The following is a 24,501-nucleotide window of genomic DNA, read 5'->3' as shown; positions in this document are numbered from 1 at the left end:
ATAGCAGGAAATATGTGACATCACCACAGGCGGTACTAATGAGGAAAAATGTGACGGTAACCATAGAACAGGAAATGGAATATAGCATAGAGGTCCAATATGGTAATAAATCAGCGTTTTTTTCGCTTTGTTCCTCAAACACATTTTAACCTCCAGCAAACCTGCTTTCATCATTACTTTTATGTACAAATAAAGGAATACGTTTGCTTATCAACATTTCATACAGTTCACCAAATAACATGCAGGAAGATAAGATTCCTATTTTCACGCAGTCAGTACAAGAACACCGTGAAGCGATGTCAAATAATTAAATGAATGTAAAAAGAAATAAAGATTGATAAATTAATTTTTAATCATCTTAATAAAATGCTATTTTGCCATTCGCTGTCAGTTGTGTCTCCATGGGGGGTTGCCATCGTTGAGTGACATTAGTTTGAAGCAACTCAGTGAAGACAGGGTAGATATTTTTTCGTCGACTTCATGATTTGGACCTCCCAGTTTGACTGGGGTTCCAGTGCACCTTATCTGGTCCGAATTCACAATTTCCTGGAATGCAGCGCGAGTCACAAGTTCACAACATACAGTATAGATACTTACATTGTACGTTAGTGAGCTGCAATAATATGTTTTTTTATGGTTCCAAAACTAGTCTCCATATTATTTTTGACTGTATTGTTTTCTCAATTCAATGCATAACCGACATGACGCGAATGACATTCGTCAGTAAAGTTGACAAATCCAACATTCACTAACTTTGCAAGCATTCGCTGCTCAGTGAGATACCAGCGATTGATTAGCTAAACTGCGAAGGTGACATAGCTTGCCTGTCTTTGTGATAGATGAAGAAGTTATTTGTATATTTGAAGTATATTTGTTGATCTGAAAGACACACATGAAAATCACAGATGTATCTGTGTGAATAATTTTGACAAAAAATCTTTCCAATATGCGACAGCCAATTGCGAGTCTGACTCGCCTTTCAACGACTCCACATCATGGCAAGAAGAAGCAAATATGTCTGCACGCATTAGCTGACATGGCGTCTAAGACAGGAAGGTCCCGCGAGCGTTTATAAACTTGCTTTAATACAACAATTGTAACCAAAACATGTTTGGATGTAAATTTTCTTGATAAACCATATATACTCTTCCTTCTGCCCACCACAGGTACACATTAAATTTGACTGGAATCAAGTTGTGACTCGAGTTCCCCACCTCTTGTTAACTCCGTATGATGACGGCATTGAGATATCCAGATTTCACACATTACAAAAGGAAAAAAAAGTCTTAATTATGCGTGCGTGCTCACATGACTCTGTCAACAAGGCCTCTTTGGTGGCCTTGTTGACAACATGTCCGTCTCCACCGTGGCAGGGCCAAACACGCCACAGTTTCCTTGTGTATTCCAAATAAAGCAACAGCCTTGCTCCTTCTCTCCCATGCTCATGGAAGGCAAACATTCCCCAACTTCATTGTGTAGACTTTCTCCATGCGGCCGGGGAAGGGCATGCTCATACGGAGGTCTTTGAGACCACACAGGGAGACGTGTGAAGATCTCTCACTACGTTTTCCCTCCTTCTCATTCACGCTCACTCTCTGTCTCTCTCTGTCTCTCTCTCTCTCGCTTTTTCCACAATTGCCCTCTGTCACCCTCCCGTCCATCTGTCCTCTGTTGCCCGCCTTTATCTGCACTCCGCGTTGTTTGTTTGTGTGTGTTAACGTGAAGTGGAGAGGGAGAGAGAACGGTCATTTGTGATGATATTTGTGCCTGGGAGACCACCCAAGTCAGACATCAGGATTTCTCGGGGCTTTATTTTTCAACGCCTCCACTCTTCCCAGAGTCTGACTTAGATTAATCCCACTGATGGTCACAGCGTGTGTGATTTGCTGTGTGTGGTGCTCAGGTGGAAGACATGGCACGTTTGTGCTGCTGAAGGCTGACACAATTTTGTTAAACTCATTAAGGTTACTGGTTAACACATTTGCCTCACAGTGGAGTGGTTCCAGGTCTGAATCAAGACTCAGACCTTCCTGGATGGAGTTTGGATGTTCTCCCTGTTTCCAAAACATACATTAGATTCATTTATATGACATATTGCAGGCATGAAAGTAAGTGTGAATGGTTGATGGTCTCAATGCCATTAGCTGGTGACCAGTCCAGGGTGGACCCCACCTCTTGCACAAAAACGGTTCCCCACAACCATAATGAGTACTATATTGGTGGGGCCACAGAGTTTACCTTGTTTAACAACGTGCAGCAATGTCGAATTCAAAATTCTGAGGTTCTGGGTTTGAATCCTTGCTCCGGCCTTCCTCTGTGGAATCTGAGTGTCGAATTTCATTGTCTGTATATGCCCTCAAAGTGCAGAGTGTATTCGGTCTCTTGTCCAAAATCAGCTGGAATGGATACCAGCTCACCTGCATACAATGAGGAGAAGCACAATAGAAAATGAATGGATGGTTAGTGTGATATTGTTTGTGTGATGCCTTGCGTCTTGTGTGCAGCGTGACTTGTGATTCAGTTATGCTTGCAGTCAGAAAGGACCACTTACCACAAACAAATCCAGAAAATAATTAGCTATTTCTGTCCTATGTGTTTTATTTTTATTGCAGAGTAGTGACTCAATTCCAAGATGGATAGATTCCCCGATTAGGGTTTCTTGGAGAAACGATAAGGATGTAAAGCCTATGAGCCAGCTGGTGTGACATGGTAGCTGATACTGTCCTGATATGGAGGCCTGGGTGTCGCATTGGGTGGCGCTCTGTGTGAGCCCAGAGTACTCACGGTGTCTCGGACCACACACATGCATGCACAAATAGAGGGAAGGAAAGAGGGCACATGTGAAGAAGTGAAACACGACCAAGGATGAAGTTGGGTTGTAGGTGGGGTCACTTGATTGGAGTTGAGGGTGCAGTACCATCACATGTCATTTACAATAGTGAAAATGAAGCGATGTTAATATGTTCTCAACAATTCAATGTGATTGTGGTCTTTTAACAAAAGACTCTGATTGTGTTCCTACCTCTCTCTGGCATACTCTTTTCTGTTGTGTTTGCTACGTGCGCGGGAGAGGGAGGGAGGGAGGGAGGGACAGAGAGGGCGTCAAAGCAAGAGAGAGAGAGAGAGAGAGAGAGAGAGAGAGAGAGAGAGAGAGAGAGAGAGAGAGAGAGAGGGCCTTCTGGTCGCCTGCTCCTACTTTTCACGGGGCACTGTAAGGTTTTCCAGCTTGGGCTGCTGTGTAAATGCAAGTAGTACAGTGCAATGCAGTGAGAGGTAGAGAAATGTGTGCTAAATGGTCCATAAGCGTGGCTTGGCTCGGCCCTGTAAACGAACCTCTTCGCCCCTTTTCTCTCCCCTCCTTCGAATTCCATATGGTGAATGTGTGTGTGCTATACGCATGGATGCATGACCTAGTCCTCAGCAGGACACCAGCCTGCTGGATACCACCCCGTTAAAACACACATCTGCACACGCATAGACACATATGAAGAGCATCAAGCATACAAGTAGTTAAAAAAAAAAATTCCATTTACCTATTGTCGACCTAGTTGTGTAGAGCAGTGGTACTCAAAGTCTCTACCTTTGGTCTTTGGGACGATTAAAAGCTCTGATAGGATTACATTTACCATAAATCTGACATTCCTGCATGAATAAAGTTGTGATTCTAATGTGTGTTGTTGTTTTTTTTCTTTTTTAACAAGATGTGTATTCTTGCGGGAAATGTCCTATTTTTTTCAAGACCAAAAGGCATGAATTATGAGTTTTGTTCCCTAGTACACTTAACCTTTAGCATCAGTACCCGTGGTCGTTATGGTTGCTATTGGCTCAATGGGGCCTAATTTCATCAAAACGGTGTGTATAGTATGAAATAATTCTTGATCATGGGTTATTTTGACAAAAGATTATTATTCCAACACTTGCAAACTGTTTTAAATTGTGTGTATGTGTGTGTGTATGGTGGGGGCGGGGGGGGGTATGCACAATATGTCAACAGAATCTGGAATTGATGATAACATACTACAAATGAGCAAAACAGAACACTCTTTATCTGCTCTCAAGTGTAATAAAATAAGTGTAAATACGTTTCCATTTCACTGCAGGAAAAAACAAATAGCTCCATCATAAATTTGTGTGTGGCCAGTTCAGCCCCTTCAGCATTTTATTTGATATTCAAAAATATACTGTAGTTATAAATTGTTTTCCCCTCCCCTCATATGTATGAGTCAAGCCCCTCTTTAGCCCCGGGAGAAGGAAAAATCCTGGAGCTGTCCCTGATTCTTCCTACTTTTCTGCCTTTTATCCTTTGCTGTATATTTTTCCTTGCTGACCTCTTTCCTTTCTTTCTTACGTATTCCTACCTTTTCCTCACTTCCACCCTTCCTTGGCTGAAACCAACTTTTCTGCCATCCTTGCCTCCTTGCTTATGCATTTAAACATGCAGAAGGTTGTATGTAGTAAAAACATATCAATAAATACAATAATACACACGAGTACTTATCAACAAAAGAATACTGAATACTGTATTTTAAATAATCAGCAAACCGGGGAAAGTTTCACGACAACTCAATTTGTATTTCAGCCCTGCACTTTCAACAGAGTTTTTATTTATTATTTTTTAGAAACCTAAGAAGATTACCACTGTGAATACAATAGTTATTTTTGTTTTGAATTTATTTTGTATTTTTAAAATCTATTTTGTGTTGATTTCTTCTTCGTGTGCAGTACTTTATTTTGTGCATCTAAAACTAGCGAAAGTGCCGCGACGGATGTACAAATATCTAAACAATGCTGCTGGTACTGTATGATGGTCGGGCAACTGACGAGTCTCAACTGTCAACTATCAAGTCTGTTTTTGGAAAATGTTACGCGGACGAGAGTTTTATTCTACCGTAAATGAAGCATTAGGTTTTTTGCAAAGTGTCATGGAGTCTTGCTCTCAAATGTCGCTTTTACTCCGTATGAAGAGGAAGCGAGGATGCTAATAATAGCATGACGGAGTCTACCTCAGTTGGAGAAGGTTAGCGAAGCAGACCTTTTTGCCTTTTTTGTGGTTATTTTTCCATTAGTCGTTGTCAATAGCCGTCATAATATTTGTTAAATACGAAATGGAGCCCGTGGAGCGTTCTTCCTAATACTTTGAGAGTTCGTTGTGAGTTGTGACATTTTACTAGTACGGTAGCCCGTCACAAAACAAATAAACAAACAAGACATTTCCCACATTTTGTTATATTACAGCCTTATTCCAAAAAAAGAATTACATCTTAAAACCGCAAGTGTTGACACCTTTGCTCAGTTGAGTGCAACTTTGGCTACGGTGGCAGGCTCAAGTCTTTCATTATATGATGCCACAAGGTCGAAAGGGGTTTTCAAGCTTGTGTACATACCGCAGTTTTTTTTTATTTTTAATACATTTGTAAAAATCCAGCAATTAAAAGATCTTTAATTGTAAATACTTATATTTCTCATGTTATGTGTAATCTTCAAATCTTCAATTTCATAATAAATTAAAAACTGTTGTCACTTTACAGCAGCTTGGCACACCCGCCACCACCTGGTGCCTGATCATGGTGATGACACCCAGCATTTAGACACCACCCACAGATGGAACACCACATCCGGTAGTGATGACGATGATGTCACTGATGGCTACACTGAAGAGGAGGAAGCGAAAGAAGATGATGTTACATCAAAACTCACAGCATCTGATTTTAATAATCTGAAGCGAGAGAAGCCATTGTTTTCCAGCGGCGTGGAACATTCCAGGGCATGTGTTCCCTTAAAGCTGTATGATGGAAGTGAAGACATTGTTCCCTACACCATCAACAGATACCTGAGGGATTATCAGAGAGAAGGCATCAGGTTTATTTACAGTAACTATCGCCATTCCAGAGGATGTATCCTGGGTGATGACATGGGCCTTGGGAAGACCGTGCAGGTATACATCAAAGCAGCCTGGAATATTTGGTAAAAGTGTTTGACAAAGTGCAAGGGAAGGCATGATATACTGCATTTTCTGTTTGCCTTTCCAACTACCAGGGATGGCAGAATGTGTTGCTTAATTATCTTGGCAAAGTGCAAGGAGGGGCATATGTGCTTCATCAGGGCAGGTGTGGCTCAGTTGGTTGAACGGGTCTTCTAGTGATGGAAGAGTTGGCAGTTTGAATCCCATCCCAGATTGTTTGATGTGTTCAAGTCCTTGAGTTCACCTCCAGGTTGGCATTTCAAATGAGAAATTGCTCTCAATTGCATTACTTGGTTAAACAAGGAATACATATGAAAATGATGGCACAAGCTTGCGTTGCCTATTTGTCCTCTTTCCAGAGCGAAATAGAAGGCACCATATGTTGCTTCTTCATCTTGCCAAAGTGCAATCAAAGGTAAAATAGTTGCTTTGGCTGTTCCTTATATTTCCAAAGGTAAAATGAAGGCAGGATATGTTACTTTACATCATTAGCTTGCCAAGGCTCAAGTGATGATGCAATATGTTGCTGTGTCTGTCAAAGTTAAATTGGAACAAAAAAAAAAAAAGTAGCCATCATTCATATCAAATCCCATACGAGAGCGTTCCTTATCTATAATTTATGTTGTCATTGAGGACAAAACAATGAACCTGTCAAATAGTGAGGAGCGTTTCTTCACATTGCTCTTGGGGTTCTGTTGCAGGTCCTTGGTTTCCTCGCGGCGGCGTTGCACAAAAAAGGAACTTGGGAGGACATTGAGAGCAACAAGCCTCACTTTCTGCAAAGTCAGACTCCATCCAAGCAGAGGAAGCCAAAGAAAGTGGGTGCAATGATAACCACATCAAAATGGCTAAAGTAGCGTGAAAGGCAGGGCAGTGACATTTGTTTTCAGATGACATTCATCCAGATGAAGACTGCATTAAGTGCAACAATAATGTGAGATGGGGGAGGGATGGAGCGGCGGGGATTGCGGTTGCCTGCGAATGTCATCAGCGCAAGTGTTTTTGCGATCTGTTGTAGCTTTTCCTGATTGTGGCCCCGCTGTCAGTGCTGTATAACTGGAAAGATGAACTGGACACCTGGGGCCACTTCCAGTATGCGGTGGTCCACGGGTTGAGGAAACAGGAGGAGCTGGCTCGCGTCAAGAAGGGCCGCGTGGAGATCACGCTCACCACCTATGAGACTCTTCGCCTCTGTCTGACTCAATTTAATAAGTGAGAGACTTTAAGATGCAAGTGGAAGACACAAATGATGACTTCCTGTCTGCGTTAATGCTGTTCTGTGCATTTATTTCTTTGGCCTGTAAAAATATTTCAGGCACTTGTTAATGCTGCTGAAGCAGAAAGTGTGTACAAACTTGATTGGTAGAGTGTATACAAACATTTATCATTGTGTTATATCAGCCTAAGCGGCGGAAAAACGGAATAAATCAGGCCCCGACACCAGTTTCGCCCACTGACACAAAACTTGGTTGACATGTCCACCATAATATAACATATGAAATAGTTTCAGGAATGAAATTGAGCATAATTTATCCCATTTAATCCCACCGATCACATTTGTGAAGGACAACAATGATTTAATTTACAGGGCTCTAAAATTTTTTATTACTGTTTACTTAAAAGGGCTACCAATGACACCTGATTTTGACTTTTAAATGTCTGGGAAAAATTTGGGATTAAATGGGTTAACTCTGGCACTTTGGTTTGAATTTTGGTTTGAGTTTGGGTGAATTCCAGGGATTTTTTGATTATTGTGATTATTTTTTACTTTTACTCAGGAAATGGAAGCAATTATTAGACAGGTTGATAAGGCTAATTTGTAAAACTTGTTGACAATGCCAGATGTCCCTAACCACTGGTTCACGGCCCATTTTATACCCTTCCCGACAGATAGAATTTTTTCTTCTTTTTCTACATTTTGTAGCAGGTATATATGTTATACAGTACCTTATCTCAGGCAACCCGGTGGTCCAGTGGTTAGTGTGTCGACCTCACAGTGCTGAGGCTCCGGCCCATAAACCAGCCCTTGTTAGAAAAAGATCGGTGATAGTGGCCTATGCCATTTATTGGAGTCGGAACATGGCATCAAGGTTGGTCATAGTTAATACTGCCTGAAGTTTTAATGACCATTTATATTCTTCACATGACCTTTTCTTCTCCCGCAGCATCACCTGGTCCGCTGTGTTTGTAGACGAGGCTCACAAGATCAAGAATCCAAACTCTCAAATCACTCAAGCGATGAAGGGTCTCAAATGTCAGGTCAGGTTTTGTCCTCGAATATATATGGCAACATGTGTAGATGTTAAATGAATCAGCTTTTTTTTTTTTTTTTTTTTAAACTCAGATCAGGATTGGCCTAACTGGCACCATCCTTCAGAATAACCTTGAGGAGTTGTGGTGTGTTATGGACTGGTAAGTTTTTGCTTGTGGGCATTTTTTGATCATTAATAAAAAGTCATTCAATTCCAAATTTGTCACAGGACTGTTCAGTGACTTATCAAGCGATTCAGTCTGGCATGTGTTTTGCATTTTCTGGAACTATGTGTAACCTTGCTGTTCTGTTCTTCCACACAGGGCCGTCCCTGGCTGTCTTGGCAACCTGGGGCATTTTAAGACCAAGGTATCAGAACCAGTTGAGCGAGGCCAGAAACACAGTGCTACCAAGCGAGCCTTAGCGACAGCGAGAAAGACCATCAGAGACCTGGTGAGAAAGATTTCCTACTGTTTCCTCCGAAGGACCAAATTGCTCATCCAGGACCAACTCCCGAAGAAGGATGACAGGGTGGGTAATGTTGTGCTCTCAGGTGATGACCAAGTGGCACTGTGCTGAAGTGCTATCTTTTGGTGGTGTACTCTAGGTGGTGTACTGCTCTCTGACTGACTTTCAGCAGACGGTCTACCAAACTGTGCTAGACTCTGAAGATGTGCAATTGCTTTTGAGGTCTTCAGAGAAATGCGATTGCCAAAGTGGACGTGCTCGAAGGAGATGCTGCTATAAAGTCAGTCCACCTCTGCTATATATATTTTTTTCTCTTTCAGGCCTTGTAACGTGGTCGCGCACAGGGGTTGAATAATTGTTTCCTTCCACTTAACTCTTGATAAGAGTTTGTGGATTTAGAGTGAACGCAGTCTTTAAATCTACCAGTTTAGCGTAGCATATTTGTGTGTCCCTTAAATGCACCACTAAAGTTCAAAATACAGCATTGTTTTGAATGCGTTCTCACTAGCAGCAAGGCCTTTATCTTTACAAAGATAATCAGTTGTGAGACATATTGCACATTTTTACAATTTTAAAAATTTCAACTGCTGGGCCAGTGACAAGTTCTGCTTCTATTACCATGATCAAATGCAGCCTTCGCATTGCTAGTGGAGTAGGTCTGGTTATTGTGTCAATTAGTTTCCTAACCGTGGGGAGGACGTTCACAACGGTTTGCTTACAGACGCATTGTCATGAATAGGGCAGATTAAACATTGACTTCGCTGTTTAATTTCGCAATTGATTGTTGGGCCGGTACTCCAGAGACCCGAACTGTTCTTATTGAACCCATTAAAAAGACACTTTTCCATAACACAAGTTCCTCCCTTGCAGATCAATTCTGAGGGTGTGCCAGCGAAGGCGCTATACTTCACTTATCTGTCTGTACTGAGGAAGGTTGCCAGTCACGTGGCACTGCTCCAGTCCACCACAGGCACCAGTAAGAAACAGGTACTATAATCAACACATTTTCTATCATTCACGCTAATTGCCTCAGTCGCAACTTGACTTTCGTTCTTTTAGGAAAAGTGCGTGAGCGCCATTTGTCAAAAGGTGTTCCAGAAGTTTCCAGAGTTTATGCGGAGGTGCAAAGATGAAGCATTTGAGGCGCTGTCGGACCCGATGTATAGTGGCAAAATGAAGGTGCGGTACGGGAATAAGGCTCGGCGTGCTTAAATGTTTTTATATTTATTATTATTATTATTATTTATTTTTTTACTCTATTTGGGACTAAAGGGAGGCAATTTGTATGGTGGTGGCTTTGTGCAGACTCCCATCCAACACAAGCTTGAGATGTGATCAGTTAAGTCTGAACACAGGCACGTGAAGAAGGTGCACACGCTGGTTGTCAGTTTATTATCCCCCCCCCCCCTCGTAAAACTGAGAAAAAAATCAATTGATTTCTATCGTCAGTAAGGTCATCTTAATGGTGGAAAACATTTCGAATGATCCTGGTGTATTTATTTTTCATTTTAAGCACGATGTTTAGACTTTTTATATCCTCTCTGTACATGTTTGTTAATGAAGACATTTTTTTTTCCCCCTCAGGTTTTGCAGAAGCTCCTAAGATTCTATCTGCAAAGGAAAGACAAGGTGCTCCTCTTTTCACTATCAACTCAGGTAAGGGCTGTGATTGAATGCACAATCATTTCCATTTACGACAAATTATATTTGAAATAATTGGTCCCATTAATTTGTGGTGCAATGGTAAGCAGATTTTAGGTTAAAATAATGGCTCAGGCCTACCCATGTGGAATTTACATGTTCTGTCCGTGCCTGTATACATTCTCTCTGCGTACTTCCTCTCATATTTAACAAAACATGCTTGAGTTCATTGAAGACTAAATTAGTTATGAACGTGATTGTGATTGGTTGTTTGTCTATATGTGCCCTGCGATTGGCTGGCGACTAGTCTACAGTGTACCTGACCTCTCACTCAAAATTATCGGGATCTGTCTGAGTGGCTTTTAAGCAAACAGGATTGGGAACAGAAACCAAGCACAGTAAGCCCAGTGAAGTGCGAAACTTCCCTTTAGAGAACCATAACAAAAGTTGTTGCAAAAACACCTGCAAAATTTGTACATTTAAGATACATTTTTCCTTTAAGTTTTGATCAATTCTGCAAACGTTGACTTTTTTTTCAATTTTTTTTAAAGTGTATCAAATTAGGTGTCCAAAGAGAGTACAAAGTCTCATTAGACGGGCATCTGTCCCATAGGAAATTGGAAATTTGATGATTTGTGATCTTTACGGCGGAATTTGGAAGGCGTCAACATTCTCAAATGGTGACTCGCATTCACAGCCGCTCAGTTTTTAGGCTATAGGCACACTTAATTGCTGCTCCCGTTCAAGCCCCATACCTTATTTATAGACAAAACACACGCAGCAGATGTGGCTCTTTCTCTTTCTCACTCTCTCGTGATTGGGATTAGTGTGTAAGCCGTGGGGCTTTACGCGGGAAAGCAATTAGAGCTCTTAAGAAAATGAGACACTGCAGTGTCACCAGAGACTGAACGATAATATTAAGTTGAGGACATTGATTTCAGCATTGTTATGGCAGTCAACCAAGCGCTGTTCGTGGTGATCATGATGCTTGGTTTTTTTATTGACACTTGTTAATTTTCCACTCGTGTATGTTTCATTTTGAAATATTCAGGGTTCATCAAATTTGGAACATATGGCGATTTTGAGAAATTAACTGGGTAGCAGAGTAGCATGTCAGCATCTCTTAACCAGCCGTCCAATTTCTTTCATGCTTTTCCGGGGAAGCTGGAACTTATCCCAGCTAACCCTGGATGAGAGGTGGGGTTGACCCGGGAATGGTCCCCAGTCATTCCCAATGAATGACCACATATTCCAATGACAATTAACCGGATTTGTTTTATTGTTGTTGTTTGGGTCCTGTCAGCTGTTGGACATTCTGGAGAGCTACTGCATGGCTGAAGGGTATGACTATAGCAGGTTGGATGGGAGCACCAAAGCCAAGGAACGAGTCCACATCGTCAAGGAGTTCAACACCTCCGCTCACATCAACCTGTGCCTGGTGTCCACCATGTTAGTCTGCCCATACATACTCCAAAAAAATTCCAAATTACTCTATTTCAGTAGATAGGCATTTATTTACTCCGCGGATTGAGGGACGGCTTTGTTTTAGACATCACACATTTTTGGAATATTAAACAAATTTATTAGATTGTAATTTGTGCAGGGGGAAACTGAAGTTAAATGCAGGGAGGTCAAAAATAAGTGAGCTGTGACACATAAACAAGGATGCACGCAACATTGCGCAGCGATCACTTTAAATCATCTCAGATAATGTTGCTCAGGCAACTGGTTTAAAATATACACTAAAACTGTACCCTTAATTTTATCTGAAAAACTGTTTATGGGTCCTGCTCTTTTGCTTAGCAGCAGACTTTGCAGTTACTACTTATTTCTGAGACCTCTATCTGAGAGAAGTGTTTTGTTGTTTTTTTTTGTTTTTGTATTTTTTTTTTTTTTTTACTCATTGACACCGTGATGGACATCTTTGAGAAAATACTGTAATATTTGATGTGAAGAAAAAAAAATGATGACAATATTGACTCTTTCCAGGGCGGGAGGTCTTGGTCTAAACTTTGTAGGGGCCAATGTGGTGATATTATTTGATCCAACGTGGAACCCAGCCAATGACCTCCAGGCTATTGACAGGTTTGTCCATTTTTATAAGATTCCATTCTTTTGCATACAAATGTCATGCTTGTTTGACATGGTTTGCATGTTTTTTTTTTGTTTTGTTTTTTTTGCATGGCATATAGAGCGTATCGCATTGGCCAGTGCAGAGACGTGACTGTTTTCAGGCTAATCTCATTGGGGACCGTGGAGGAAATTACCTATCTCAGACAAGTTTACAAACAGGTACTGAGGCAATTTTGATGTTGATTTGTCATGGGAGGTCATGTCTGTGGCAGGATATTACCAAATTTCACTGAAGTGGTTAAAAAAAAAAAAAGATAATTTCTTTACACAGAAATAATATATTTCAGTCATCTGTGGGTTAAATGCTTTGGAGCCTTGTGTTGTTCGCTGTTTTTCAGGGCCCTTAACATGCTGCTAAAATGTTTGCTGTGTGTGTATATCCTGATGAAAATGGTGTTTCAGGGGTCCCCAGGGAGACCCCCAAAGTCACTTAGTAGCACCCCTGGGAAGTTTAAAAAAACAAATTTGCCCCTGACAACGATTCACTGCCTGACCATCTATTGTCAAAGGATGCACAAAAATGTCGGAATGACAGACCCAAACAAATATTCCATATAAATCCCACAGGAAAAAAAGCACGGGCATCTTGAAATGATCAATTAAACGATAATTTTTGTTTGCAATCAGCAATTGCAGAGCTCTGTTGTCGGCGTGGAGAGCGCACGGCGGTACTTTGATGCCGTGCAGGGCGCCTATAAGGGGGAACTGTTTGGCATTAATAACCTCTTCAGGCTGCAGACCCAAGGCACTTGCCTCACCCGCAAAATACTTGAGGTAAGATTTGGCGTGGCAATAATAACTTACCATACAAAAGCTCCATCCAAAAAATATAGGATTTAAGTCCCTAAACTTTGTATTTCGGAAGCATATAACTTTTTATCTTGCATATTTTTTATCCTCCTCATTCTAGCGTGAAGGACAAGTGGAGGCGGGCGTCATGACAACCAGCACACACACAAACGTGGAGGCTGTGGAGGAGGAGGAAGAGGAGGACAAGACCCATAGGCACGGCGTTGGCGTGAGTCGCTCTGCTTTTCTCAGAGACCCGGAACACGGAGCACACATCTTTCCCATCCCTTGCTCACACATCTTCTCTCCCCAGTGGCCCGCTCAAACCTCTCATTCCCATGCTTAAAACGGGGATACCTCTTCTGGGGGCCTTCCTGTGGGGTCTGTCAACCGTCTGACTAACAAAAGTGATTCTGGTTCCTTTGTAAAACGATAACAAACTACTACTGGACTGCTCGTTATTCAATCACAGGGCACATACAGACAACCAACTATTCACATTCATTCTCATACACCGAAGGACAATTAAGTGTCATCATTGGATCGAAAATGCATGTTGTTGGAGGGTGTGGTGAAGCCACAATACATGGAGAAAACCCACCAAGCAAGCATCGGCAGAAAATGCAAACTCCAGATTCGAACCCAGAAGCCCAGTAATGTGAACCCAAACCCAAACCACCAATCGTGTTGCCCTCTGTCCAATTCCTTTTTTTCAAAATGTCTTAAATCATCTTTAGTTGGGTTTGCTCCAGACATCCATTAGATTTATGGAATGAACCTGAATCATACGCACAGTGAAGCTTATAGCGTTTATGGTTCCACATGCATGCATGCAAACTCTCCCGATATGGACAGATCTGTCCAGTGAATACTAAAAACTGGATCATGCTTGGTGGTCCAAATGAAGTCCAAATGTTTATAGCTTCTGGACATGTCAGTTCCTCATATTACATCATAATGGGAGCCTGTGTCACATTGTGGTTTATTATGATTTGCTATTACGAACATCTGTTTTGTATCCCACCAGGAATGTTCTCATAGGCCCTTTTTTTAATAGCTTCCAACCCTTTTCTATGCCAACGTACTCCTATGTTTTTTGCTTGCAGGAAGCTGGAGATGCATCCAAGGAGAGCTCGGGTGAATCTAAGATCCCCAGAGGGCTGCAGGACTTCAGTAGTGGGAGTGACGATGATGTCGAGGCGGAGCGGGGAAGTCCCAGTGGAGGGCGTGGCACAAGAAATATGGATTCCTCCACCAGGCTTGGTCCAACCAGTTTGCTGCAGCAGGATTTTGCCATACTGCTCCAAAGGCTTCAAGCAATGCCGGAGTCGGGTGATGGGGACAGTAGTTCAGGTGGTGAGGGGACAAGCACTTCGGTCTCCAAGAGCTTCAACATTGGGAATAATGTTTACCCTGAACAGGGAAAAATCACGATATTGAACGGCAATACAAAACAAGGCCCGAAATTATGTAGGACCAGTGTAGAGGCGAGTGACAAGGAGAGTGCGAGAAGTTCCAAAAATCCGCTGCTTTCCAAATCGCACCGCTTTGAGCAATATTCCGATGAATCGGATGATTTCGACATTGAGACGCTAACACGGTCTAAGGGTGACACCCTGAACCCCCACCAAAAAACACGAAGGAAACTACAAGGAAGAAGAGTACACAGCAGAAGGAGAAACACGAGCAGAGGAGCCATGTTCACTGAGGACATTGAGACCTTCACAACTTCAGAGGACGAGAACACCAAGCGCGCAGATAAAACCAAAGCAGGGCTACCAAAAGATGGTCAAGGATCTGGAACAAGCTCGGGTCGACATGAAGGTTCTACATTCACTCATGTGGAAAGGCAAACATCTACAGCCTCCACAGAAACCATTGATACTATCTTAGGTAAGACTATGGAGAAAAGTCATGTCGTCGCATTTGACTAGAATGACCTCTGTTCCTGATCGAAGGTGGGGTGCGGGAGGTGGCGTACACGCATTCCAACCAGCGCGTGGTGGGCGGGAGCAAAGCCGAGGAGCTGATCAGTAGAGCCGCGATGAAGGATGTGTTTGAGCGCAAGATGTACTCTCAACTTCCTGCAAATGAACTCCTCACCCCCGATGAGGTACACAACACATTTTAAACCACTAGACAGTGAAGCCCCGTTTATCTCAGGCAATATGTTCCAAACTGAACCAGCGCTAGGTGAAAATACGCTATACTGTACAAGAACAGACCTTTTCAGTTTTACCCGCCCCCCTGCTTTAAACACATTCAAATTTACAAATCCACATTTAAGCACATTGTTGACATATTTGAACGGACAAAAAGATTGAAAGCAGAAAATACTGTCCATGCTTTAGTGTCTGAATGGAGATAAATGCTGAAATTTGGACGGATCATCATAATGTATGTGCCCTGCTTAACCAAATCAACGCTGACGTTTTGACCATTCTTAGAAAATGCAGACTTGCAATTGAAGCGTACTTGCTCCTTGAATTTCATTTCATGAATCCACAAAAATGTAAATGAAGACATGATCGCATATTGACCAACAGCCAACGTCATGTGCGTTCCAAGCTGAAGGAAACTAAACCATAAATGAAAGTATCTCATTTTCTGTGATTGGCTGGCGACCAGTCCTTGAGTAGAATGTCAACTAAGATGGGCTCCAGCTCGCCCGCAACCCAAAGAATGGCGCCTTGAGATACGATTGGAGAGTTTTTTGATGTATGAGTCTTTTTTTTTTTTTTTCCTTTTTTATAATTTTTATTTTTGAGCCTTTAGATAGCCTTTAGCCCAGTAGTCGAGTGGTTAGCGTGTCGACCTCACAGTGCAGAGGTCGTGCATTCAATCCCGGCTCCGGCCTTTCTGTGTGGAGTTTGCATGTTCTCCCCGTACCTGTGTGGGTTTTCTCTGGGTACTCTGGTTTCCTCCCACATTCCAAAAACATGCCTGGCAGGCTGATTGAACACTCGAAATTGTCCCTAGGTGTGAATGTGAGTGCGGATGGTTGTTCGTCTCTGTGTGCCCCGTGATTGGCTGGCAACCGGTTCAGGGTGTCCCCTGCCGACTGCCCGGAGACAGCTGGGATAGGCTCCAGCACGCCCCGCGACCCTTGTGAGGATAAAGCAGATCAGAAGATGGATGAATGGATAGATAATAACAAAAATTTCAGATTGGCTGACGATCATTGCACTTCAGAACTTTTCTGTGGTCTCTTGAAATGGCAGATTTTCACTTATTGCACAGAGGTCTGGAGCGTGTTCCCCCGTGGTAAACGGGGGCTCACTATGATAAGGTTTGTGCTCATTTTTGTTTGTTTGTTTGTTTTACATGCTGCACTACAGGGAAGCTTGTCAGAAAGCCAACCCGACCAACAGCCTTGTGCCGCTCTCAACGTTCCGCAGCAGCTTCCTGGTCATCACCCTGTCACTTTCACTAAGAGCATCGTGCAGCACACCAGATGTAACACCTTTATCTTGGGGCAGACCCCTCTCGCCATGCGCAGGTAGTGAGAAACAGGAAGAATCCTAAGGAGAATATAGACGGTAGTTGGGGGCGGGGGAAGGTGGGGAGTGTGTACCCTCCCAAGAAAGTGGTGGATTTTTCATGGAGGGAGAATTCCTGGCAGTGTTGGGAAGTCGGCCAAAGCTCACCGCAGATTGAATGTCGAGCGCCCCCATCTGGGCCTCGGGAAATGGCATGTATTCACACAGACCACCTCTGAGCTCACCCCACCACCCTTTTACCAGCATCCTGCCAAACATTACACACTTGTGTTCAGACCCGACGGTGCAGGGGAAAAAAAAAGATGGCCCCCAGGGACTTTACGACGGATATGCACATACTTCCAATGAAACACTTAATGTAGACATCTTTCCAAAATACACACACACACACACACACACACACACACACACACACACACACACACACACACACACACACCGGCACCTTCTTTAGCTGTGATATCATTCCCCAGGTGGAAGAAGCTGTCTCCGCCCTGAGGCACACAAATGTGTGAAAACATACCAGCCATATAGATTCCCCGTTCCGTTTAATTCAAGTCCGCACGGGGGTTTTACTGCCATCACTTTTTTATTTATTGGTTTTTCCAGGGAAAGCCACAAGTTCTATTAACGAACACCACTTGTTACTGCCACACTTTGAAGTGTTTCTGATCCTGAGTCCGGATAAACCACACTTTTAATAACAAGGGCCTTGGGGCGCCAGAGGAAAACAAAGCGAAAACGCCTGACTATGTGGAGAAGTATTCATCTTGGGTCGTGCATGATGTGCCACCAGAAGATCTGATTAATAGCGTTGGACTTGTGGCTTAAAAAAAAAAAAAAAAAAAAAAAGACACAATAAGTAGCAGATGGTGAGTTCCAAATGCAGTGAAAGTGCCAAAGTTGAAGACAATGCACTATGTGACGCTGGCTGACCTAAAAACAAAATTTCCCATTGGTAGTCATTATATCTGGAATAATTCATTCCAGAGACCAGCAGTCACTGTTATAAAATCTATATTCACAACACCGGCAATGTTTCCTGTAAGGTCCATCCATTTTCTGTATAGTGCTTGTCCTCATTAGGGTTGTGGGGGAGCTGGAACTTTGCTCCGCTGACTTTTAGGCGAGAGGAGGGGTACACAATGGACAGGTTGTCAGTCAAACAGGGCACATATATGCTAGACAAATAACCATTCACACTACCATGCACACCAATGGACAAATTACAACGGGGGTGGTATCCAAACTATGGCCCTGGAGGCATTTGTACTCTGCAGTCCAATTTTAGCAGCCCACAGCAGATTCTAAAATGAATAATTGACAGTGCTTGTGTCGAAGCGAGGAAGAGGACATTCATTCTCGCCTCTCATTAGTACAGATTGGTCTTGTTTTGGTTCTGAATACGCGCATGTGGAAGCCGTCTTCGGGCTATGGATTGTGCTCTCAGGTATAACTACAAAAATGTCAGGAAAAGCCTACTAAAACATCTGAAGTTTATTTGGGGTAAATCAGAGGTACTTAAAATAGCTACTGTGTGCTGATCGCATTTAACATGAGTTTAAATGTGATACATTTATTCTGAACTCACCCACATCCTGTTACAAGAGTGTGTACACATTTGTTTGACCACAATTTCTCACTTGGTTATTTTTACTTCTAAAAATCGAAAATATTTGTAATGAAGTGCACACCAGGCTCACTAGAAATGCTGACATCACATATCATGGCACATTTCCCCCCGAATTTTCCTGGAAAACCAAATTGTGCAATCTTAAAGATGGGAAATCCAGGTTACACTGTAGTGTTGATTCGTTTGCCAAATTAGAGCTGCCGGTGTTAAAAACCTCACGATGTCAAGTTTGTGTGTGTGTGTTGGTGAATAGGGAGCAGCTGCAGGAGATGGCGTCCAAGTTGAATTTCCCCTCGGCCCAACAGTTCGCCGCCGACGTTCTGAGAAGCGACTCGACTCAGAGGCTCGAGTGGCTGAGACGTTATTACGTCACTCTCGGCCACCCAGAACTCGCCAGCTTCGTCGCCAGCAACTTCGCGCCATCTGACGAAGCCCAGACCCCACCTCCCAAAAACTTGGGGACCAGAAGGCGTAAATCCAACCAGAAGTGTCCTGAACCTGAGAAGAAGAAAGAGAAGTTACAGAAGAATGCGCGGGAGTCCCCAAGTGTGGATCCTGAAGAGCAGGAGGAGGCGGTCAGCTGTGCGAGAGGTCGACGGAGGACAAAGAAGGCTAGTGTGTCCAGAACTGTTGGTGGTCTTGGTGTGTGTCAGGCCAGCGGCAGCAGTAGATGTCTAGACGCTCAAGAGGTGGCGGATATTCCCCTCAACGTGGAGCAAAAGTCAAATGTTCAAGAACAGTCCCAGGAGGCGTCCCCTCAAGAAGGGGCCTGCATTCTCACAGAACTCTTAGGCGACACCTCCATCCTCGATGACTTGCTCAAACCTAAATGCAAGGGTTCCCCCCATAAAACATCCACTTCCGTCGTAGGTTCTCCCCCTTCATCCAGAAGGACCTTCAACTCTGGTGCGCGTGACTCTCCTACGACACAGCCGAAAACTATGAGAGGAGGCTGCAAAGACTTCTGGGACATTCTGAACGAAGGCAACGAAGAGAGCATCAATAGGCTTACGGACCTGGACGAAGTGCAGAGAGTTTGCGTCAAAACCAATTTGGCAGCCCGCGCTCAATCTGTGGAGAAGGAGAGCAAAAGTCTCTGGAAGACCAACGACAAGTTTCTATGGAAGAAATAAAAGCTGTTCAACATAAAGCATGCATCACCAAACATCACTTTTATTGTTTTTATCCAAAGGTAAACATCTCCGGCCTTGTATTTACTGCCCTGCAGATCTGTGTATATGTTTTTTTTTAACTTGTTGAACTTGACTTTTACCAGTTTTACGCTGACCAACCAAACAGCGGATGGAAAAATGCTGACGTCATTAGGTACATTTTTAATCTGATTACTTCAAGCTACTGACTAAAACAGTCCCGTTACAAATTAAATATTGTGCTTTTGATTATATTCCAGCTAAAAGTGAAAGCCTTTTTAGTTGTTTCTCTTAATTGAAGGTCAATATTTATTTTACTTTGTCATTTTCACCTGTTTTTAATCTTTTAATGTTTGCTGCCGGTTAAATGAACGCAGACAAAGATTGGTTGTTGGTTTTTACTTAAATAAACTCACATTCCTGTTGACTTTGCCACTCAGTCATTCTGTGCATGTATTATAAAAGTATGTATTGTCACATTTTATTTTGATTTATTATTATTATTTGGGGAGGTGGGGAGGGGTTCTGAGATGTCATTTACATAACAGTCACCTTAATACTGAGTGGCATGACCACGTAGACCAAGTTTTGTTGTCTGCACAAATTAGTTTTAGCTTCTGACAAGCAGCACAAGCGCTACTCGATTGCTCTGCGAATTTGTCGACGTGGGGGTTAGTCATGTCCAGGCACACCATTCACATTAGTAAATGAATTGCTGCGTTCCTGAGATAAACTGATTTTACAAGTGTCTTCTTAATGGGAACACATTTTGTTTGGCACGCTTTGGCGTCAGCTTTCGCAAGCGAACGAAGCAGTTGCCTGGAATGCACTGGCGAGATCCAACCCACTCTTACACACACACACACACACACACACACACACACACACACACACACACACACACACACACACACACACACACACACACACACACACACAGGCAAAGATCCACCCCGCTTTGACTGAAACGCTTACCAGTGAGATCGAGCTCACTCTGACACACTCGCTGACAAAATCCAGCCCACTTTTACGTGTACTCTTACTGGTGAGATCCAGGCCGTCAAGCAGTACTTAAGAAAGGTCCGGCGGACGCTTGCTTTGCTGAAGATGTCCTAAGTGTGAGTGCTCCTGTTTTCGATGGGAAGTTACTCTATTGTAAATGCCCATCTCAAATTTGCTGATTTCAAAATGGATCTACGGGCTCGAGGAAAATACGGCCCGAGGAGCACATATAGCACCCCAGCCCACTGGAAAATTACCAGAAAGTCGATATTATCACCGCGGGGAACGCACATTTATGATGGCTTTCATGTCGGTCACATTGAGGCCAAATAAGAAGTTTCATTCAAGTGCATTCAGCTCACACTCCGACCTGTGTTTAATCTCTTTCAGCTGCAACGCTGAGGTAAGCGGAGCTGCCTTTTAGAAGTTTGGCTGTCGCGAGAAAGTGCTGATAGTTATCGCTAAACACGAGCGGAGGTGCGTGCCTCAGCAAGACACGGCCGCCTGGAATATCTTTGTGTGCATGGGTGGTAGGATGGCTGCTGTCTTCACTGTCACACCTGCAGTTTACACGGCAGCCAGAGAAAAAGAAAAGGCCCCTTTCACGCTTTACACGCCCCCCCCCCCACACACACACACACACACACACACTTTTTTCCCTCGTCTTTTCCACCCACAACTCCCTTTATGTGTTAGATTATGATCGTTCATTTGGCAGCCAGTTGAAGTGCGATAGCTGGGAATTGAACAATGGAACAGCTCGCCCACTGACTGACACTAGTTGGAAGCACATGGAGGTCAACTGGCGCAACGAAGCGATTTTCCTAAAAGATAATTGTAGCATAAGGTAGCGTGGTGTTTTAGCGATTCGCATGCCGTATCTCACAGTTCTGAGTTTCGGTGTTTGAATCTCAGCTCCTGTGTGGAGTTTGGCCATTCGACCATGCTTGCATGGGTTTTCTTTGGCTTTACTCAGGCTTCTTCCCACATTCCATAAACATGTTAACTTCATTGAATGCACCCATAAAGACGAAAGAATTTTCATTTATAGAGGCTACACTTCATTCATGGCACTGGTGCATGAACAACACCCTCACCAAGCTTTCACTGAGCAGTCAAGAATGTGGCGCCTATCATAAGCTAAACTGTGTGTAGGTGTGACTGTTTATTGCTACTCTAAGTTGAAGGTTACTGTCAAACTAAACATAAAACAAAGACGATGACACATCGTGTATTTGAAGAAAGCACGTAGCTTCACCTTCATAAACGCTAACACGCAATGGGAAACTACAGAGGCACATGGGCGAACAATTAGCATCTATGTGACATGTCTGTACACAAACGGTGGGACAACACATGTTGACAAACAATTAGATTGTACCTACAGGCAGTTGGTCTTTATTGTCTGCAAAGAATGATGAATATTTACTGCGGTACTGCCAGCTGACCCTTTACTCATATTCGAAATTGTCTCCTGCTCGTAATAACTGTTTGAATTGTATTCCTTGCAGAGGGAACCCCACAGCTGTGAGGATTCATTTTCATTTTTGCCTGTTCCTCCATTAGTGTGACAAGGGAAAGGTGAGATGTCTGTTTACATTTCCTGCCAAAATAAGCTGAGTGTCAATGTGCGTGCAAAATAAGCTGAGTGTCAATGAGCGTGTTACAAAGTGGACGCGCCGACGTGGCTTTGCAGAGTTTATTTGCACAAGTCAAGACAGTGACACCTAGTTTGATTTGACTTTAAAAAAAAAGTGAATGACCAGTGGCCTTCATTGACCCGAGGGGGCCCTCAACCCAACCAATCCACCCGTAGATACGCTGCGTGCATAACAAAGTGATGAAACACATCCCGAGAGCACGCTGTCAGAAGTGCAGGTTGAGTGGAGTCACCAAGTGTCCCTCAAGGTACTATCTGTATTCATTTGTTGTAGAAGGGCCAAATTACTATACTCTGAGGTAGCGGTTTGTAATTTTTAAAAAAAATGCAACATGAGCTTTTATAACCAAGATTACGTTTCTGAATATCAGATCCAGCCGTATCAAGGCGTACCAGTGCAGTACAGTTTTATGTTTTGCGGTAAACCAACAATTAGAGGAAAGGTACATTAAAAAGTCAAATTAAGTTCACCTATAAAGGTTGGATTGTATTTTAGGTTTATCACGAAAGTTCTTCCGAAAAATGCCTATCTGTAACTTTTTGTGACTGTCCTCTGTGACCCAGCAGGGGGTGGGGCGGAACGCAGGGAGGTCTGTTCAGAACAAAAATGGTGTGTTTTCTTACGAGGGTAAATATTGAGGGACGAGAAATAAACGTACGGAAAAAAGGCAGGATTTTTTTTTTCTGCTAAACTGCCGGCCTCTCTGTTGCGCTGCCAAGGGCCCGTGCGTCACTTGATCCATTGTTTAGCGGACGGAGGTCTCGCTAAGCAAGTGGCGGCCTCCGCGCTCCAGCTGTAGCTCCTGCACTGTTTATGTTTGCAAGGCCCTTTGCCTTGAAGTGGGCCTACACAAGCAAAGCTGAGCCATATGTGAGCGGCGGCCCGATGGAGAACTTTTGCTGTAGCCTGCTTTCTTTTTTTGGAATCCACCTCTTTTCCCTCCTCTTCTCATCATTAGCTCCTCATCCTTTTCCCACCACCATTTTGTCTTCACAGTGTGGTCTCTCGGAGAAGATGGAGGGCTGGAATTATCTTCGGTGGAACCACAAAGAATTGCTAAATAGCTCACTCTGCTGCACTAACACTCATTACCTTTTCATGTAGCTACAGTGGAACCTTTGACGGCGAATGCCTCTAAAGTGCTCACATGTGGAATTTTATACCAAAAATTAACGGGGAACCCTTACTAATTTGTGAGTTATAATTTCACAAATACTCAATTTTTCATGAACTCATCAACAACTACTCTTGGCTGGGAAATGCACTTACGGACTCTGTTACATTGAGCTACATTCCCCTCACTGCTTGTATGTATTATTGTTTGTACACAGCGAGACTTGCGTCACAGCTGTTTCACCAATCCACTATAAATACAAGTGACGTTAAGTTAAAAAAAAAATGGAAAGACACTTTTGAAATCCGCATCAAAAATACGTTGAAGGGACGCATAAAGCCATCTCTCTTAAAATGTGCTGTTGCCGAAAGTAAATAATCTCCGACGTTCATGTGCTATTAAAAAAATACATCGTAAGTTGCTCTCCAGATACTCAGTCCTTTACTCTTACTCAAGTAATTATTTCTCGGAGTACTTTTTACTTTGACTTGTGTCCTATTCTAAACTAGTACACTTACTTGAGTACAATTTTTGACTACTCTACCCACCTCAGCTCCTCAATTCAGCATATTTGGGGGCGGGGGTGACCAGTTTGTTATTCCTCTAAAAGGTTTGATGATTGTGACAGCTGGGTGATTGGAAGATAGTGTCAATCATGACAGCGGATAGCGGCAATGACTTCCACGTCTTAACACTTGGCTCAAACCTTGAACATGGCTGCTGACCCCCTCTCCTGGGTGGGCCGCTGCTGCTTTATGCTTGTGTTGGATCATCTTTGGGTTAGGGTTCGGGTTATGGCCTTGTGTTTACTGAGACAACAAGCGAGAGGCGTCTCGGGCGGGGTGAGGCATCACACTGGCAGCATCCTCAGAGACACCACCTTCTCCTCTACCCCCGTTTCGCCTTCAACACTCCTAAAACGCGCACGCTCCATCACTCATGTGGAGGTTGTCGTCCAGCGTGACCACCCACAGGCTTTGTGACATGAGAACAACATTCCCCTGGCTCCCGCTAGGTTTTTCAAGCCACGCTTATGGAGAATTTGTGCTCAATTGTGATCTGTTACATGAGCAGCCCCCAATTTTTTTTTTTTTTTTTTTTTGGTACGGCCACAGCGGTCAACTGGAGGTTCTGTTTGTATTGCCCTAAAATTATATGGCCAAGAAAATCCATTGTAGTGCACGATTCAGAATTGA

The 24,501-nt window shown here is 43.2% G+C and overlaps 1 protein-coding gene and 1 long non-coding RNA gene across 4 annotated transcripts; one reads left to right on the top strand and one right to left on the bottom strand.

The window, feature by feature from the left end:
* Positions 1–824: 824 nt before the first annotated feature.
* Positions 825–9,171, bottom strand: LOC109520676 (uncharacterized). Its single transcript, XR_002169218.1, has 4 exons — positions 9,162–9,171; positions 8,441–8,444; positions 1,215–1,303; positions 825–879 (listed from the first exon to the last, which is right to left on the bottom strand). It is a non-coding gene; the product is annotated as an uncharacterized LOC109520676 (long non-coding RNA).
* On the top strand, positions 4,736–23,579 carry ercc6l2 (excision repair cross-complementation group 6-like 2). Of its 3 annotated transcripts, XM_019878059.1 has the most exons (21): positions 4,736–5,017; positions 5,529–5,935; positions 6,664–6,780; positions 6,981–7,174; positions 8,128–8,221; positions 8,307–8,374; positions 8,537–8,744; positions 8,821–8,961; positions 9,552–9,668; positions 9,741–9,860; positions 10,266–10,337; positions 11,626–11,771; positions 12,312–12,407; positions 12,515–12,614; positions 13,083–13,229; positions 13,366–13,473; positions 14,351–15,137; positions 15,203–15,357; positions 16,583–16,743; positions 22,042–22,111; positions 23,188–23,579. In XM_019878059.1, the coding sequence occupies exons 1-20, from the start codon at positions 4,990–4,992 to the stop codon at positions 22,094–22,096; spliced, it is 3,321 nt and encodes a 1,106-aa protein (XP_019733618.1). In that variant the 5' UTR covers positions 4,736–4,989; the 3' UTR covers positions 22,097–22,111; positions 23,188–23,579. The 3 variants fall into 3 exon arrangements, with proteins under 3 accessions (XP_019733618.1, XP_019733617.1, XP_019733616.1); XM_019878058.1 differs by having other exon boundaries at positions 22,042–23,579; XM_019878057.1 differs by lacking the exons at positions 22,042–22,111; positions 23,188–23,579 and adding an exon at positions 18,631–19,955 and having other exon boundaries at positions 4,741–5,017.
* The last annotated feature ends 922 nt before the right edge of the window (positions 23,580–24,501 follow it).

The sequence above is a fragment of the Hippocampus comes genome, unplaced genomic scaffold (genome assembly GCF_001891065.2).
Source record: "Hippocampus comes isolate QL1 unplaced genomic scaffold, H_comes_QL1_v1.1 scaffold13, whole genome shotgun sequence".
In the NCBI taxonomy this organism is placed as follows: domain Eukaryota; kingdom Metazoa; phylum Chordata; class Actinopteri; order Syngnathiformes; family Syngnathidae; genus Hippocampus; species Hippocampus comes.
The sequence above is the reverse complement of the archived record's forward strand: the minus strand, read 5'-3'. Positions and strand labels throughout refer to the sequence as shown.